Here is an 18,281-nt window from a genome sequence, read left to right as displayed (position 1 = left end):
GAGGAAATATGAGTGGAGCTGCTCCAGAAAGAGGAAGTGGTTATCAGACGTTGACTAATTCTAGGAAGAGATACCGTTTGAAACTTTTTACAGCAGAGCACATTTAAAAACGTTGGTCAGCTAAATGTTTAGGTGGTAAAATGAGCTAAAACACAGTTTGATGACACATTTTCATGACTACTATAATTCACATACATTCGATGAAACAGAGAAAATAACCACTGCAGTAGAAGTAAGAAAATCACAAACCCCTTCACTACATCCTTCCGTGTGAGGAACACTCTACGAGACGAAGGCAGATTATAATCCAAGTCTACCACAAAGAGAAGGACATGAATGAATGCTCCAGATCTTTACCTGTTGATTGTAGTTTTCTTCTAGTTTCCTCCCTGTTGAAGTATTTCTAGATTATAAATATCTTCATGTCGAGTGAGACACCACTGAATAAACTCTAAGGATTGTTAAACATGGCCGTCGTAGAGTTAAACTAAAGACTTCTTCCTCCTTCCTTGTTGTTATCATCAGTGTTGCCTGACGTCAGTACAGCTGCATCAGAACTGGTGCTTCATGGGAAATGCAGTTCTCCTGCTGCACAGTCTTCAAATGTCCAGGACTGTGTTTGTGTTTAACGTCTGTCATCCTTATAAGACAGTCACTGATCTGCAGCTTGAGGCCAGAATGCAACACAAATAATCTTTACCTTTAAATAATTGATTCATTGAGATAAATTCCTCATATTTGACATAAATAAATTGTTCATTCTGTCCTCACACTCATACAAGGACTTTTACTGAATACAAACCCATGAACCTCGTGAAGGTGACGAGCTGATGGACTTCTTCTGTGAGGACAGAGAGACGTCCAGGCTGGACGACTGCTTCGGCGTCTTCCACACCTTCCTTTTAGGAGGCTTCATGGCCTTCTTCACTCCATAAAACTGGACTAGAAGGCTTTCCATCTGTTCTGCATCTCTGATATGTACTGGGAGCTGGTCGGTTGGATGATTCGCTGCAGCTCATCCAGCACCTGAAAAATAGATTCAGATAAAGAAAGAAAAAAAACTAGTCAAACATTCTGATGACTAATGTTCTTAAAAAAAATAACGTGATCCAGTTCTCTGAAACAAGGGTAAGCCTCTAGAATCTCTGTTGCTCTGTCAGGACCAGGAAAGAGGTCTTCAATGTCATCTGGGGACAGTGAGGGGAGTAAGTCTTCTCCAATATTAGCAGCGGCAATATAGACAAATTAAAGTCAGGGCCAAGAAACAGAGGTTCTTCAGATTTTAACATAGATATTTTGTCAACATCTCTTGTACAATGAGCATTGTTTGGTCATTTTACTAATTTTTGCTACTTCTACTTCAAGAGCAGTACATGAATATGACAGACTGTATTAATGTCTTACAAACGACCAGGTGCTGCTGTATTGTCAGTATTTACAGCCCCCAAATTTTAATAAGACTGAATAAGAATCATAATGTAACACCAGCCCGTTTTTATGTAGTTTAGCGCCTAAACGTTAGCGGCTAAACGTTAGCGGCTAACCGTTAGCCTAACCGTTAGCGGCTAACCGTTAGCCTAACCGTTAGCCTAAATGTTAGCGGCTAACCGTTAGCCTAACCGTTAGCCCAAACCAGGGCTGCGCAATTCAAATTGCATCGATTTATTTTTATTTATAAGAACAACAGCAAAAAACAAAACAAAAAAACTAAGGCCTCCTTGGGTGGAGCCGGTCATTGGCCAGACGGAGCCACTCCTGCAGGATCTTCTCGACCTCTGCCTCAGAGCAACGATGGGCTCCGTTGCGCAGTGCTGATGCTGGAAATATAAGGATATTAAGGTAAGTTTTTATTGCAATGTAACGCATCAGCAACCCACTGATGAGCACAGTTTCAAAATGTTAGTATTTTAAACCTCGTTTTATGCTGTAATTATACGGAACAAGCAATTTCCTGCTGATTGACAACACGTGGTAGGTAGGCTAGGCTACTTGGTCAAGACTGAGGACTGTTTTCTAACGGTTACTTGCGTTGCTAGAGACAGGTAATTATTTTAAATTTAGTAGAAAATTGTGTCAATTTGTCCCAATTGTCCTTATAATATTTATATTAATACACATGCATATATGTTAATAACTCTGCTGGAATAAAATTAAGACTTTACAACTGCCAGTGGAACGAGGGGGCTTAGCCCTACCCAATCTGAGATTTTATAACTGGGCCTGTCACACCCGAATAGTTTGGGACTGGCTCCAGTCTCATTTAAAATCTGAAGCGGGTATCGATGAATGGTTCTCCTCTCCCTACTCCCTGCTGAGTATACTCACTAATTACGGGAAGAAGAGGTCGCCACACATTCAGTGTAACCCTATTGTTTATAACACTATTAGAGTTTGGCGAGACCTTACAAAATATTTTGGGGGAAATGTTTCATCCTTTGCATTAGCACCTCTGACCAGAAATGAGGAGTTCGCCCCAGGAATTAACAATAGTGTGTTTGATAGTTGGCATAAGAAAGGCATCAGGGTCATTTGGGATGTATACCAGGGTAATATGTTGATGTCCTTCCAACAGCTCCAACAAAAATACAACATTGCATCTGAACACTTTTATGGGTATCTTCAACTCCGTAGTTTTATTTTGTCAAAGGTGAAAAACCTCCATGCAGGCGCTTCCTCTCCCAGTGATATGGATTTATTTGTACTGAACCAAAAAGACACGAGACATTTTCTCTCTCATTCCTATTCACTGCTCTACTCCTTAGATTCATCAGATATAAGGAAGGTGATACAGAAGTGGGAACGAGATTTTGGCGGGCAATTTATCGAAGATGATTGGCACGAAGCAGTAGTCTCTGCCAAAACGACATTTATCTGCAACCGAATGAGAGAAACCCAATTTAAAATACTCCATAGATCCCACATAACGCCATTCATTCTTAACAAGATGGATAACCAGATCTCTCCTCTTTGTATTAAATGCAAAATGTCTGTTGGTACATATATTCACTGTTTCTGGGAGTGTCGTTTGATTGTAAGGTTCTGGAGTAATGTGACCCAGGAACTGAGTAAAATTTTTTCACTTAAAGTTAAAAAGGATCCTGGCCTCTTCATATTGAGCTTGCCTTCAAAAACATTACCTCTGAGTAGAACAGATTTTAAACTCTGTGACAAACTTCTGTTTCTGGCTAGGAGATGTATTTTAAAGCAGTGGATAAGTGACAAACCTCCTACGGTCACGCAATGGTACCAAGAGACATATAAAGTCTTACCCTTAGAAAGACTGACTGCACGAATGAAAGGGGATGATAATTTGTTTGAGGAAACATGGTCGGCCTTCCTGAGGTACTTACCCCCAACCCTCCGGGACACGGTAAACAAGGGGAGATATGCTTTAGACTGGAATACTTCCACTGGATGATATATGTTATCAGATCTGTTACGGCCAGTCTCTAGCTCTCCCCTTCATTGCTTTTGCTTTTGTTTTGATCTTATTTGAGTATCTATTTGTATACATATACATTTATTTATTTATTTGTTATTATTATTATTTTTTTTTTTGTCTGTCTGTTTTAGTTGTTGTATTGCTGTTAGTTATTGCCTTGTGTACTTTTTGTACTTGCCTTTTTTTTTTTTACTTTCACTATACATGGATAAGAGAAGGCACATTATGGGTATAGGGTGACTGATGCAACAGTTGGGGGTGGCAGTGGGACTTCCTCTTTTTATTTATTTACTTACTTCTCATTTCTTTTTCTTTTACTTTCTGATGTCCTTTTTTAATTCTGGGGTAAAGATAATCATGAGCTACATCATTTGGGCTTGGATGGTGGATTTATTTCTCTTTCATTTTCGACATCTGTGTGAATACAGAGAGCACTTGTATGTTGTTTATGTTTGTTCGATAAAAAATCAATAAAATCTATTTAAAAAAAAAAAAAAAAAACTGCTGGAATATAAAATGATTTTGATGATTAGCCTACATGGGAGAAATACTTTAATTCACTGCACAACACATTATCCCAGCGGTCACACACTTTTTCAACCACTTTTCCATGAAAATTAAAAAAACAAAAACAAAAACAAAACAATTATTGATTTTTACTAATGACACATGATTTGGATATGTTCATGTCTGGGAAACATTTGGGATAAAACAGATAAACGTTACAATCGGACGCGTCCCGCTTAATAACTAACGCCATGCTCCATTTTATAACAATATGAATCACTTGCTAGTGTGTTAGTTGGCTGTCAAGTAACTTTATTTTGATCTCAGCACCAAAAAAAGGCTCCCAGGTTTCATGTCACCTCAAACTGCCTGCCAGTGTTAAAAGTGTAAAAATCTTTAACTTGATTAGACATGTAGCTACATCAGGATTTAATATGAATGATGTGTCACCTTGTGTCTTTTATTGTGTTTGTAGGCAGTCCTACTTACATATTATGAGGTCTCTGACTCTGGAGTTCTTCACTCCTCTCTTCTGTCCACGGCCGCACCAGTTCAGCTGGACAGCCAGATGGGGGGCAAACACTTTCTGGCATACCCTCCATATCATTTTTTTAAGTGTTTGCCCCCCGCTCAGAGACAGCATTGACACCTGTGAGAGAAAAAACAAGTTTGATGATCAGAATGAGAGCTGGTGTACTTAGATGTCTGTTACTCAAAGCCGCAGCATTAATAATGTGTGCAAGTTGTGTAGATTTAATCACATTCTTATACATCCAATTAATGATATTTTTGTCCTTCAGAATGGATTCCCAGAAATACTTGTGTGCCTCAGTGCTTCCCTACAGATGAATGGTAAGGTGTGTCTGTGATTGACCAAGTACTATATATACACACACACAGGACGCATGTTAGTTTCATTAGCAGCTTGTTTTTGTTTTCAGCGTTATTCAGCTTCCCCTCAAGTTCATCCAGTTCTCCAAGGGACTGGAGGGGAAGCTGAATGTCAATGTCCTCATGGGGCAGGGGTCCTTCAGGGGCAAACTGCGGCCTCCCCTCCGCCTGCAGGCTTTGGACCAGGGCAGTGAGGTGCTGGAGCTGGAGCTGCACCTCGCTGAGGGCTTCCAGTACAGCTCTTTCAACAGCTGTTTGAACAAAAGCAGTAATGGAGTGATTAAGGTAAATTAATATTAATAGATATATATATATATTTTTTTTTTGCAGAAATATTCTAGGAATTTTACTATCCCGTTTAAATCTTACGTGTGCATTGTGCAGGGACAAGCCGGCCAGTTGGCCAGACCCTGGCTCTTGAGGAAGAACCTGAAACAAAACATGACGGTCAATTATAGCATGGTACGCACCGTTACAAAAGGACTGGAATATATTTTAATGATTTTTGGCAACACATCAATCTAGCATCCCTGTTACAGTCAAGCGTGTCACACATTATTGCCAAAACAGTTGTACATCATTTGATTAAAAAAAAAATGAGTTAATTTCTACTATGAACTGATTGTGGTCTTACCCTGGCAGGTTGGCCTGGATGTCCACCCTGCCTGCCTGTCTCCAGGTGGACTAGGAGCTGGTAACACAGGTAATTATGTGTAAATCAGTTTAGTCACAAACAAGTCAAGCAATCAAACATAACGGTTGAGTCATAACCCTTTTTAATTTCTGTTGCTTGTGTCACCTTAGAGGACACAAGGGTCCTGAGATTGACTTAGATTTGTATGGGCTAATGTGCGACACAGTTTTGCTGAAAGAGCTGTGCACCCTTTGACAAAGGGGTGAATTCACAAAGAGTGAAATGCATCCATCAATTCAGGAATCAGGAATTGTGCATCATTTGCCCCTGCTATTACCCTGTTTTAAGGTCCAATTCACAAAAGATATTGTGCTACTGATATTCCAGTGCAAACATGCCCATACAGTGAATAAGTGATTGGACCTTTTTATGTTTGACTGCATTTATCCATGTGACAAAGTTGCTGCCTTTTCTGCCAAGACCCCACAAGCAGGACAAATAGCAGAGAGGAAAAAAAACTTAATTGTAAGATACATATGTACAAGATACAAGTCTTGACCGATGGGAGCATGTACGCATGCATTGTATTGTGCATTCCTAAACATATTTGGTATTTAATACCCCAGTCTGTCAGCCTTGTTGTTTTTTAAGACACAAACCTTCAGACTGTGAAATAATTTGAAGAGGGGGAGAAAAAGGAAAAACACTGAAAAGCACCGAAGGGCCCATCTCAAGAACAGCCTTTAAATAGCAATGAAGTAAAATGTGCAGCAAACCCTTTTACAGAACTTTGAAGGTATGTTTAGGCTTCAGACCACATCCTGCAAGATCCTTTGCCTTCGCCATTTTATTTTATTTTATTTTTACTGATGTCCATGGTTAATCTAAGATGAGGCTAAGCCCATACTTCTAAGTATGGGTCTGAAACTTTCTCTCACAACATTACTGTATGTGTTCATTAAAAATTGCTACGTCCGACATTCTCTTCTGGGCTGTGGTTTTCTGGTTATCTATAAGGCTCTGGTATCAATATCAAGGAGCAACAACTGTTCATGCAAAGCTGGGTACGTCTCTATTCACTTCTATAATCGTTATTACGAAGCAAACGGACTAACGTTACGCACGTATAACGTTGTATTTCTTCAGCGTGTGCTAGCGTATCAACAACTATGCAAATTAAGCTGTAACGGTGATGTTTTGGTTAGCTCCACAGGGTTTTGCGCGCACATCATTGGGCTTATCCATACCCTGGATGCTGGATATATACCGACAGTATAGCCTGCCGAGACCGAAAATATGAGACGCCTGCGTTAAAGTCAATGGAGCGCTGTGGAAAAAGTGTCGGACCCCTGTGGGAGCTCTCTTGGCTGTGATTGGTCAATCTACATTCTAGGGCGGGGCTTAGCCAAAGGTCAATTGGACTTTGTGTGCACCTGGTTTGCAGTGATGTTCATTTGCATAGATAGGGGGCAATGTTACCTAATTTAAATGAAGTCATTGTGAGCTTACCCTGATAGCTTGATTGTGGCCTGGGTGTGGACTTTGCCTGCATGTCTTGAGGTGGAGTGGTGGCTATTAAAAAAGGTCATGATGAAAAATTACGCACAATTAAAGCAGTTGAGTTCAGCACACAAAACCCTTTTTGATGTGTCACCTTTGACAAGGTCTATGATTTGACTTAACTATAAGGGAAAACATGTCACATTATTGCCAAAAGAGTTGTGCATCATTTGACCATGGAGGATTTAATCTCTACTATGAAGTCATTGTGGTCTCACTGTGGTAGCTTGGCCTGTGTGCAGACCCTTCCTGCCGGGCTGGAGTTAGACTAGCGGCTGTTAATGCAGGTAATGATGTGTAGACTAGTTTTGCCATAGCAAGCCTAACAATTATAGCAGTTAAATCCCTCACACATAACCCTTGTTAATTTCTGTAATAACTCGTCTCACCTTGGTAGGGGTCTTGGGTTTGACTCAGATCTGTGAGAGAAAAGGTGTCACAAATTATTGCCAAAAGAGTTGTGCATCATTTGACCAAAAAGGATGTAGTTTTTCTACTATGAACTGATTGTGGTCTCACCCTGGTAGCTTGGCCTGGTTGTCAACCCTGTCTGCCTGTTTGGAGGTGGACTAGGGGCTGTTAATACAGGTAGTGATGTGTAAATCAGTTTCGTTAAAACAAGCCCCTCACACAAAAACCCTGTTTTATATCTGTTACGTAAAATTAACAATTGTGTCACCTTGGAATAGGTCTTGTATGTGTGGTTATTTAAATTATTATTTGTTTTAATCTTAACATTTTCTATTATTTTTACTGAATCTGTTATTTTCAAGTACAACAGATACAATTATATAATTGGTGTGAAGCTGCATCTTTTAAAAGGTTCTGGGGGCCAGGGTCTCATTTATAACCGTTGCGTACGCACCAAATGGGGCCTGAAAGTGGCGTATGTGACTTTCCACGCCAAGGTTGTGATCTATAAAAAACAGACTTGACAGGAGAATATGCGCAGCCCTAAGCAAACTCTGACCCATGCGTACGCAGCTCCTTTATTTCCTGTCTTACATTGTTGGACAAACTGATTAATCCAGGTGTGTCTGACCGTTGTGACTACTCAGACACACCTGGATTAATTAGTTTATCCAATAATGTAAGATCATCATTTAAATCCCCTGTATGGGAGCATTTTGGCTTCCCTGTCAAGTATAATGATGAAGGAAAGAGGTTAGTGGATAAAACCGTGACGGTTTTATGTTGCACTTTTTGTTGTCCTAGCCGTATATGCTGTTGTTGGCAGCAGCAGTATCGGCAGTGTCTCCTTTGCGGGTGGCTGTTGCTCCGTCGCTGCTCACAGAGCTGTTCTGACAGAGCGGCAGCCGGCAGCATGAGCGGAGGGAGGGGCGGGTCGCAGCGTGTACGTGAGGAGTGATTGACAGATGGCAGACACTCCGTCAGACGCTGCTCTGGCTCTGATTGGTTGTTTTGTCTCGGGCGCGGTGGATTCTTGCAAATCGCAGTAGAGGCAGTAGGTGGGACCAATGGAGCTGCTTTTTTTCACAGATTACAAGTCTCATGTCTTACTGCCTGGGCATAGGGACAGTTTTAGTTACTTTTATTAATGTTACCTTCTGCACCTTTAATAAACAAAAGACAAACTTATGTTTATTTGTCTTGTCTACCAAATGTACCTTGTGTACCAAAACTTATTGAAGTACCCATCTGTCTTGTGTTAATTATCATTTGCCACATAATTACAGCAACCTCATGCTAAATTTAAGAAAAGTTTAATAATTATCCGATTAGTCGACTAATCGTTTCAATAGTCGGTGACTAGTCGACTATTAAAATAGTCGTTAGTTGCAGCCTTAGTACAGGGCGCGACGTGAAGCCGATTCAGCTGTGCACACTTGTAGGAACCGTGTGCGTGCGCACGCTTTTATAAACCTGAATATTTTTTGGCGCACGCAAAACTTGGCTTTTGGGCGTGCGTACATTTTTAGTAATGATCCTACGCACAATTTTATAAATGAGACCCCAGATCACTTAAAATGGGAATCCACGCCACGAAAATCACAAAGTGTCTTACTTTTGTGGGTCGTCCCGAGAACAGCCTGCCTCTTCCTGGGTAGAGTTGAACCTGCTAACAGACATAGTAGAGTTGCTCTTAATGTTTTACTTTCTGGCTCAAGAGTCACTATGAAGTTTCAGCTGTTTCTGTGACGTGATTAAATGCCATGTTGTTATGAGTATTTAAAATATAAAATTCAATATGTGTGATGATTTGAGTGTACTTAAACTGACTGGAGCTTTGCATTCCTGCAGGTCTTCTCTTCTTGGTCAGCTGTGGCTTTGAAACTAATGTTGGAACTAATCACAGGTGAAGAACAAATAACGAATCATAAATCACTTTACAAAAGACATGGTTGTTGGTTGTGATATCAGTGCATGGACAGCAGTTCATTTTTGTCATGTCTTGACTTCTCTCTCTTTTTTGGTCCTTACTACTGTCTGACGAAGGGGAAATTTGTCCCTCTAGAGTCTCTGCTACATTGACAATTAATACCCCAATCAAAAATATTTTTTTATGCGTGTCTTACAGGCCTGAGGTTGCAGGTCAGTGTGAAACAGCCAGTCCTTAGGGGGGAGGAGAGTGCACACCGGCATAGATGAGGTGCTCACAAAACGTGAGACAAATTAAGAGAGGAGAATGTATGTAGCACGCTCGTAGCCTTAGATGCAAAATGATTTAATAAGATCGTATGAACAAAACCGACGTTTCGACCGTGATGGTCTTCGTTAGGGTGTGACACATTCGTCGTCCCTGACGAAGACCATCGCGGTCGAAACGTTGGTTTTGTTTTGGTTTTGTGGTCAAGAACTAGGAACTATTGCAGTAGATACCACTTACTGTTATTTTTGGCCATAGCTGTCAGTGTTGGAGGGGTTGGGGGTGTAGGAGGTGATGGCAACTGAATCAAGGCCTTTTTCTTCTTTGAAAAATTGTCATCACTGTCCTGATCCCCATCGTCTGTCCACCAATGTGGCCTTGTCCTTTTTCTGCAAGTTTAAACAACAGGAGGACTGAGCAGACAATATGAAAAGCATTTCAGTTGTATGGCAAATACCCTAATTTATATACTGTTACATGGTATTATATGAAAATACATGTTATAATTCAGTGGCAGCACATTTCTAGTATGTGCACAACATTCATTTTGCAAATTAGATAAATCTGAAATAAAACCACTATGTAAGTGTTTTACAGATTAGTCTAATGACTACTTACTACTTAAACATTATTATATACATTCCTGTATTTGTGTTTGAATGTGTGCCCTATGATTATGGAATTTGGTGGTAGTGAGAACAAAGTCACATATCTTGGAGGGCTATCAATGTCAAACAGAACTATCCTGTTGTGGACTGCAAGCTTCCCTGGTACTTAATTCTCACTCTTAAGTAAGAATGACAACCTACCTCGTTCTTTTCTCTCCCTCCATATCTGAATTTAAATCAGACGTCTCACAAGAGGTTGTCCATTTCTGAACAATCTTGTCCAGTATGTCTGTGGGGGATATTAGAGGGGACATACTATGAAAAAGTCATATTTCCACTGTTTGGTAATTGGACTGCCTACTAACCCACAGACTGAGATGTTCTAAATGTGTAGTTAGGGGTTAAGGTTAGGGTTAGCAAAATAAATAAGCGTTTTTTTGAAGAAGTGCTTCTGTAATGTTAATAAATTATGCTCATAGATTTGGATTTTATGTGTTCTACAAACTGTATATTTTGTTTTTCAGATTACCTGATTCATATAAGACTCGAACTTCGTGCCGCGTCCATCCTTTCTCTGGCTGTGGGGCCTCCCTGGCCTTTATGCTCCTGAGAAGCGCAGCTTCATTGTTGTACGGTGGCCACCATGCAAAGACACCATCTAGCCACTCCTTGGCAACTGGACCGGTAGATTGCTCTTGCACAAACTCAACCAGGGAGTACATTGCTGACCTGACGGACACCAGGTTTAAATGCCACAATAAAACCGAAAATGGAAAAACACAGACAAAATATAAAGAAATAAAAATAAACAGAAGAGGGGTTGAATGTAAGAGGGGAATGGAAACAAATCTCCCCTCAAAGGGCACCAGGAACACCTTCTCGTCGATGCCTTCGATTTCGCACATGTTGGTTGGCTCACAGACTAAGTCCACAACTCTAATGCCAAGGGTTGTTGATGGTAGTGGATAGTCGAAGAATGACCCTTGATCGGCCAGTTTGCTAAAGACAATGAACGTTTCACCTCTGTAGGAGATGATGTTGTCAACCCTCACGACAGAACCCCCACTGGACACAAATCTGTTTGCCTGGTCCAGCTTTATTGTGAAGCGGTTGGTTCTAACCTCACTGAACTGGGCTACCTCTAAACCTCTAAACGATCCAGGTATGGGACCAGAAAAGTGTTGTTTTTTCAGTTCAAATGCTCTGTTTTTGTTACAGGTTTGCCACAGGGGGGTCTCTGACAGTCGTCTGACGATTTGGCTGAGTGGTGACTGTGGTTTTCTTACAAGCCTCTTGAGCCTGTGCAGAAAGGTTTCGTATTGGAAAGTACTGAAGTTGTCCAACACGCCATGCCTTTTCACATCCTCCACCAAGTGTATCACACTGTGGACGTTGTACGAAATGTACTTTTTGCCATAGAGTTCTCCAAAGTGCTGCACAAATGACGTCAGAAGTGCATTTGCGTACTCTGTACGGTCTTCTGGGAGTCTGGAGTTGGTAAGAATGTGGATCCCCACAGAAAGCAACAAGAAGTTGTGAAAAATAGCACTGTTTAAAATGTCTTTCAAAAGAACAGGTCCTGCCTGTGTATAAGAGAAAACGTCTGAATTCTGTTGCCTTCCAGCGATCCAGTTCTCGCAGTGCCCTGGGTCTCCGAGAAAACTCGAGAGGGACATGGCTTCTAGCATCTGTCAGTCTTTGGGAAAGTTTGGCTATGTTTTGAGAGGAAAGTCGGCAGGTGAGAGGACCCTTCAGCCACAACATGAATAGTTTCCGCATTACACCGAGGCAGATCAGGTGCATATAGTCCAGAGGAAATCCTGACACCATTCCCAGGGATGTTTGTTGTAAGGGAGATGGGCCAAGATGATGTTCTTCATCAATCATCTGATCAAAGTCCTCATCAGTCCTCAGAGGGGCATTGATCTCGGGATGACATACCCTGTTGTCAGTGAACACCCCCTCTTGTGTACATTTGCCACAGCCAAAGTAACCAGTGTGACCTTTAATATTTTTTATAAATGCACAAGCTGGTGCATCGCACACCATTGAAGAGATCTTCAGTGTAAGTCTCAGGCCCTCAAAATCAAAACCACCCTCCAACTGTATGATTTCGTTGACAAAGTCCTCGAGGAAATCATGGATGGACTTGGGTTTTGTGGTGCCACAGAACAGCCCTAGAACAACGGGATCACCCTGGAAGTTCTGCACGTGTCCAAGGATGGGCCATAGTTGTGTTGTCGAGCTCCTAAAAAGTGGTAGGCCGTCAATATTGGTTTGCAAATTCACACACATATGTTGTTGAAGCTGGGCTTTATTGGCATTCAGTATTGCCTTGATTGCATTAAGCACCCCAAAGTAATGGTACTGTCCACCAGCTTTTTCTGAGACATCCACTGACCGCACCGTACCAAGCAGTGTCCTGGAGTCCCTCCCTTAGCCTACTACTTTTACAACATTATTTACCAACAACATAAAGTGAAGCATAGTCTCCATAGGCTGCAGAAGCATAGGTGTCCTGCCAGAGTCTGGTTTGGGCTCTCACCGAAAAAAAAACAAATATATATATTGTGGTGATTAACAGCGTTTCACCACCTCTCCTCTCTGTCAGTCAGCCTGTCTTCCTTCTCCTGCAGCAGCATAAACAGCTAAATCGCTAATTGGTCACGATCATCACACACACACACACACACACACACGATAATGTTCGGCTGCGGACTGTAGCACCTCATTCCACGCCCCCTGCACCCACCTCACACACTGTGCCTCCTTTGGTGATCCTGGCCAAACTGTGTGGTGGTTCCAACATGATCGGCCAGTTTCCAGGAGATGTCTGCACACCACTGGGTGCCCCAGTTGTCATTCTTCAATAAACAGGAGACAGCAACCTGTGGAAGCAGAGCTGCATGTTCTACCTTAGTTCCCTACCCGACTTCTGTCATTCTGTGTTTGACACACACCTGAACCATGTGACCTGTGATCTGTCAAGGCTCCACCATTATAGTGTCTAGATTTGCAGAGGATCTAATTTTCCCCGCATTTGCCAAGTTAGAGAGTTTATTGTATTTCGGGCTCTTTATTTTGGTTGGTTTGTCCCTCATCTTAGGTTATTTTTGATTTATTTTTGTTTGTTAATTTGGTGTTAGTACTCCTTTCATGCAGCCTGTCAGTCATTAATGCATATACACATCAGTGTAAATAAATGGACCTATTCAGCAGTCATTCAGTGTCGGCATCTGTTTTATAGATCTGAGACGAGGGGGTTGTTCTTTCATGTGTCACGGACACCCCTACCTGGGGCATAACGGGGCATCTCTGTAGCTTCACAATACTTCAGTTATAATTTGGTTAAAGTTAGACAATTTTGCCGGCATCATTTCTGCATAAAATACAAAAGGCTAAAAGCTTTTGTATTTTCAAAAAAAAACAACAGAAAAAAACGTACATCTAGTAAAGGGGTATAAAAGTGAGGGATAACCTCAGGACATCTGTAGATGGGTCCATCCGCATTCCCAACGCTTTCTTTGCCCAGTGTAACTCAAATCATTAAAGGTTCAGAGTAGAAATGGCAAGAGGGAACATTCTTAGTTGACAGCAATGAAATTCAATATCCCCAAATGGAATTTCAGACTTAATGATTTAACAATAGAGTAACTTCTTGTAGAACTAAATGTTTTTGTCATGAAATACCACACTCATGACTGCTGGGAATATATAGGTTTGCACTCAACTGCTTCCTGTCGTCATTAGTAGGTTCAGTGTGTTTGAAGCTAATGGCCTGTATCAGTGTTGTCAGCTCAAAAAACAAAACAAAAAAACCTGTCACTGTTACAGGACCCCCGTAGTAACGTACACTGGAGCACTGCCACTTAATCCCAGCCCTGCCTCCCTCTTAGATTGGCACATTGGACCTCTTGCTTAATAGCAAGACAGTTCTGTTGGAATTTCAGCAGCTTGTGGTGTTTGCATTAGGTCACCTTAAATGAAGAGCAAATTACACTAGGCTAGTGTGTTGGTGTAGTGCAGTGTATGATGTGTTAGATTATACTGCAAATCATACACAAGGTATACAGTACAGGTGTTTGGTGTCCCGGGCTACTGATGTAAATTACCTTTTATGTCAAATGAGACATCAATATCTGAGAGAATTGATATATAGATATGCTCACAGGGATCATTTGAACTACTTTTTACCCTTACACTTTGCCCATTAAGATTACTGAATATTTTTAAGATGTGTGATTACTTAAACGGGTATTTCCGTGATAGCCTATTGACGTGAGAAGGATGGAATAAAACATTTTTCCAAGTTGTTTTTGTTTTCCAAAAGCCATCAGAGCAGACATACAAAAGCAGTGTTAAAAGTTAAGGTCATATTATTACCCAGGGAGTGATTGAGGAAGAAAGTAGCGTAATAAAAAAAGTAAATGTGTTATTAGTATGTGAAGCTTAGGGGGAACTGAGGATGGTTGTAACAAGGGTATGGTTGTAACAGCATCACTTTCACCAATATAGGATAACATTAGAATTATGTGATCAATATCATGTCTACCCACTCACTCCCTGACATTGCATGTGAATTTGCATGGCTGTGTCAATAACTGTGTAGGTTTTACAGCCAGAAAACATTTTTTTAGGACAGAAACTGATATTTTGGACCAAGTCTAAATTTTGACTAGTATCGATACCGGAGAAGTTTGAATTAGGTAATTTGTATAAGATGGAAGAGCAGGTTCTCAGGAGAAATATGAGTCATTTCATCAATGTTTATTTCAAACCACCATGCTGGTACAGCTGATCAAACAATGGCTGACAGGGGTGGGGATGGTTGTAACACCTTTTATCTTTGTTGTGTCATTAAGTGTCACCATCTTTCCTGGAGTTTTACATGGACTATGAGCTGCTTCCAACCTCCTGCTGAAGGTTTACATTCATACATGTTCACCATTGACTGGTATTATCAGAAGATATTCTTTAAGACAGCTTTCTAATGTTAGAATACACATCACTGGCACTGTTTTTCATTTATTCATCAGTGATGAGTTATTTGTGTTCATACTGAGCCACAGAAAGATGCTGTAGTGTTGGAACATGTACAGTAAACTTACATAGATTCATGTTTTGTGGTGTGGTTTCAGTTTTTAGTTTTCCATCTCACTGTTACAGTTCACCCCAGTGATATAGGTTGTAACAGTAGCACTCCTTGTATTTGACACTGTCTAATGGTCAGACACACACCAAGCACAACGCATGCATGGGGATTTTTTTTTTAATGCTCAATGCATGTTTTTTTTTTTATGTCGCGCCAATTTATCATTCAATCAAACATGACCAAAAAGAAAGGTACAAGGCATGTCCACAAACAAAAGGTTAAAACTCCACAGCTGATAGGTGAAGTTGTTGCATATCATAGGCCTATCGGTGTTGTAGACCCCCCCTCTTTTTTTTCTCTCTTCGGATCTGCACCGATCTCATTTTTAGCCTTTTGAGACCCGAGTTGACGGAAATCCGTCGTAGGACGGAAAACTTTGATCCATGAGTGACAGGAGTGTTTCCAACTGCCAGAAGACAGCGGGACCCATCAAAGACCAGAACAGGGCTGAAGAGAGTTCTCTTCTGGAGGTCGATGGCTGGCTCTTCTGTCGGCTGAAGAAGAAAACAAAAAACACAAGTTTCTTCAGGGTCCACTGAAAAACTGAAAAACTGCTTGGGCAAGTGAACTGAGATTTTTTAACACCATTGTGTACAGTGGCGGTTCTACATTTAATTGCTCCCCGGGCAAGACCAGTCAAGACTAAACCAATTCACCTTGGTGACCACATAATCGTTTTGTATTACCTATTTTTATTTGACCATTTCACACAATTCATAAAAACAAAAACGTGCAGGAATTATAGGCCTGTATTTATAATATTATGAATGAAATGTGCATTACATGGAAGAAAGTGAAGGTGTGACTGACTTTAGCCCTTTTATACAGTGGACCCCCCCCGTCCGTTCAATTTGGGAGAGACCCAGAGGTGAACTGTCCCCCACGCGCCCCCCTCCCCTTTGATTTTTTCACACACAGCTTCTGTGCACGGCCTCTTCTTAGCAGCAGAGACGCCTGCAGCTGCAGGGGGCGACAATTTGCCAATTCCCCACACAGATATGACAGATAATAGAAAACCATGTAGCGGCGCAGATTTATTTGTTTATTTTTATTTATTTTTTTCCCAAGTGCTCGTGCCGCCCCCCTTGTGTCATGAAAAAATGCCGCCCCAGGCGGCTGCCCAGTTTGCCCGTGCCTAAAACCGCTACTGATTGTGTACATCTACAGCTCTGGAACAAAATAAGAGACCACTGCAAAATGATCAGTTTTGCTGGTTTTGCTATTTATAGGTATGTGTTTGAGTAAAATGAACATTTTTGTTTCGTTCTATAAAGTGCTGACAACATTTCTCTCAAATTTGAAATTAAAATATTTCCATTTAGAGCATTTATTGGCAGAAAATGACAAGACCTTCAGACCTGGAATAATGCAAAGAAAACATGTTCAGTTTAGAAATCATTATTGGTGGGATCATCTCAATCTTTAATCACAGCAGTGGTTTTTTTATAATCTTCCTCACAGAATAAGATTTGGTTGAGGTGATCAGCTGATCAGTGTCTCAGCAAGTAGAATGAGGAGGCTTGTGTTGGAGTCGAACAAACACTGGAATGGACTGGCTGCCATAGATGTAGAGATGCTGGTTTAAGAAACATTTGTGGGAGTGGTCTCTTCATTTTCTCCAGAGCTGTATATATGTATATATATGTATATATATCTATGAACACAACCATACTGACATGTGGTCTATTAAAACGGATCATTTTCTGCTCTAAAGACAGGAAAGAATATGAAAAGAACTTGTGGCTCAGTCACTGTTTAAAGAGTGTGTGCCACTAAACACTTGGGAAATGTTAGAGGATTAATTCTTATGAACAAACTCACCTGAAGGACATGAAGCAACGCCTCACTGGCCTGTCCCATCTTCTTAGGCGGCGCAGACTGTGAGGGGAAGAGTGAGGGTAGCGCCCTGAACAAGGCGATGTTGGATTCCACTAGAACAGAATAAATCAAGTTTTAGTTCAAAGTTAGCATCTGATGAGCTTTTTTTATGGTCAGGTAATAAAAAATGCTTTGCAATGAACAGCACTGTCATTCTGTTATCATTCAATCAGTGTTATGCATTGACAGCAGCTCTATTAATTGTGTCTGTTGAGACAGCTCCATGTATTAAAGACAGCAAAGTTACTAACCTGCACCCAGGCTCATGGGCGGCTTCAACACTTTCCTCCAAACACCATAAAACTGCACCATGGAGCACAAGTCGGCCCATCTCTTCTTTATTTCATTCATGAACTGGCCGTTGTCCTTAACCAGAATCCGCCGCAGCTCATCCATCACCTGCAATAATGCAAATAATAAGTGTTAAAAACTCTGTGGAGAAGCCAAAAACAACAAGTGCACACATGATGAAGCTCTTTGAAACATGGATATGCCTCAAAAATCTTTGCTGGTCTGTCCTCTTCTTTCAGAACGTCACTGTCAATGAAGGCTCTTCCTGCTTGAAACTCCAGGTCAAGGATCTGGCATACAGCATCTTGGTTGGGTTTTGGTTTCTTATACATCTCCTGCAGAGTCTTGATAGCGCTGGGAAGCGCTCTTTGTTGAACTTCCACCATGGAAGCACGCTGTCTGGGTCTGGGTTATCAGAGAGCCGGGAGCTGAGATATTCAGCCATTTCATCATCGATGGGCTTTGGCACTGAAGCAACGGACGCATCGTCTTCCCAATCTGCGAATCGGTCTGTGCTTTGCTTTTTGGCTGGTGGCTCATCCACTGCTGTGACTGGGTCCAGGTGAAAGTGCATCTTGTGAATGATTTCCTTTGCGCCTTTGGATAGGATTTGATTTATAAATTAATATGTATTTTTAAAAAGACCCATGCTGTTATTCATTTATATTATTTAATAAACTCATTGTCTTTTACCTCCGTTTCTATTTTTT

At 41.1% G+C, this 18,281-nt stretch overlaps 1 protein-coding gene across 1 annotated transcript; it reads right to left on the bottom strand.

The window, feature by feature from the left end:
• Positions 1-13,579: 13,579 nt before the first annotated feature.
• Positions 13,580-18,094, bottom strand: LOC311508338 (uncharacterized protein). Its single transcript, XM_084573046.1, has 4 exons — positions 17,745-18,094; positions 17,532-17,679; positions 17,224-17,333; positions 13,580-15,896 (listed from the first exon to the last, which is right to left on the bottom strand). Exons 1-4 carry the CDS (start codon positions 17,955-17,957, stop codon positions 15,666-15,668), a joined length of 702 nt encoding a protein of 233 aa, XP_084429172.1. The 5' UTR covers positions 17,958-18,094; the 3' UTR covers positions 13,580-15,665.
• Between the last annotated feature and the right edge of the window lie 187 nt (positions 18,095-18,281).

The sequence above is a fragment of the Chelon labrosus genome (genome assembly GCF_963514085.1).
Source record: "Chelon labrosus genome assembly, chromosome: 1".
Classification (NCBI taxonomy): Eukaryota; Metazoa; Chordata; class Actinopteri; order Mugiliformes; family Mugilidae; genus Chelon; species Chelon labrosus.
The sequence above is the reverse complement of the archived record's forward strand: the minus strand, read 5'-3'. Positions and strand labels throughout refer to the sequence as shown.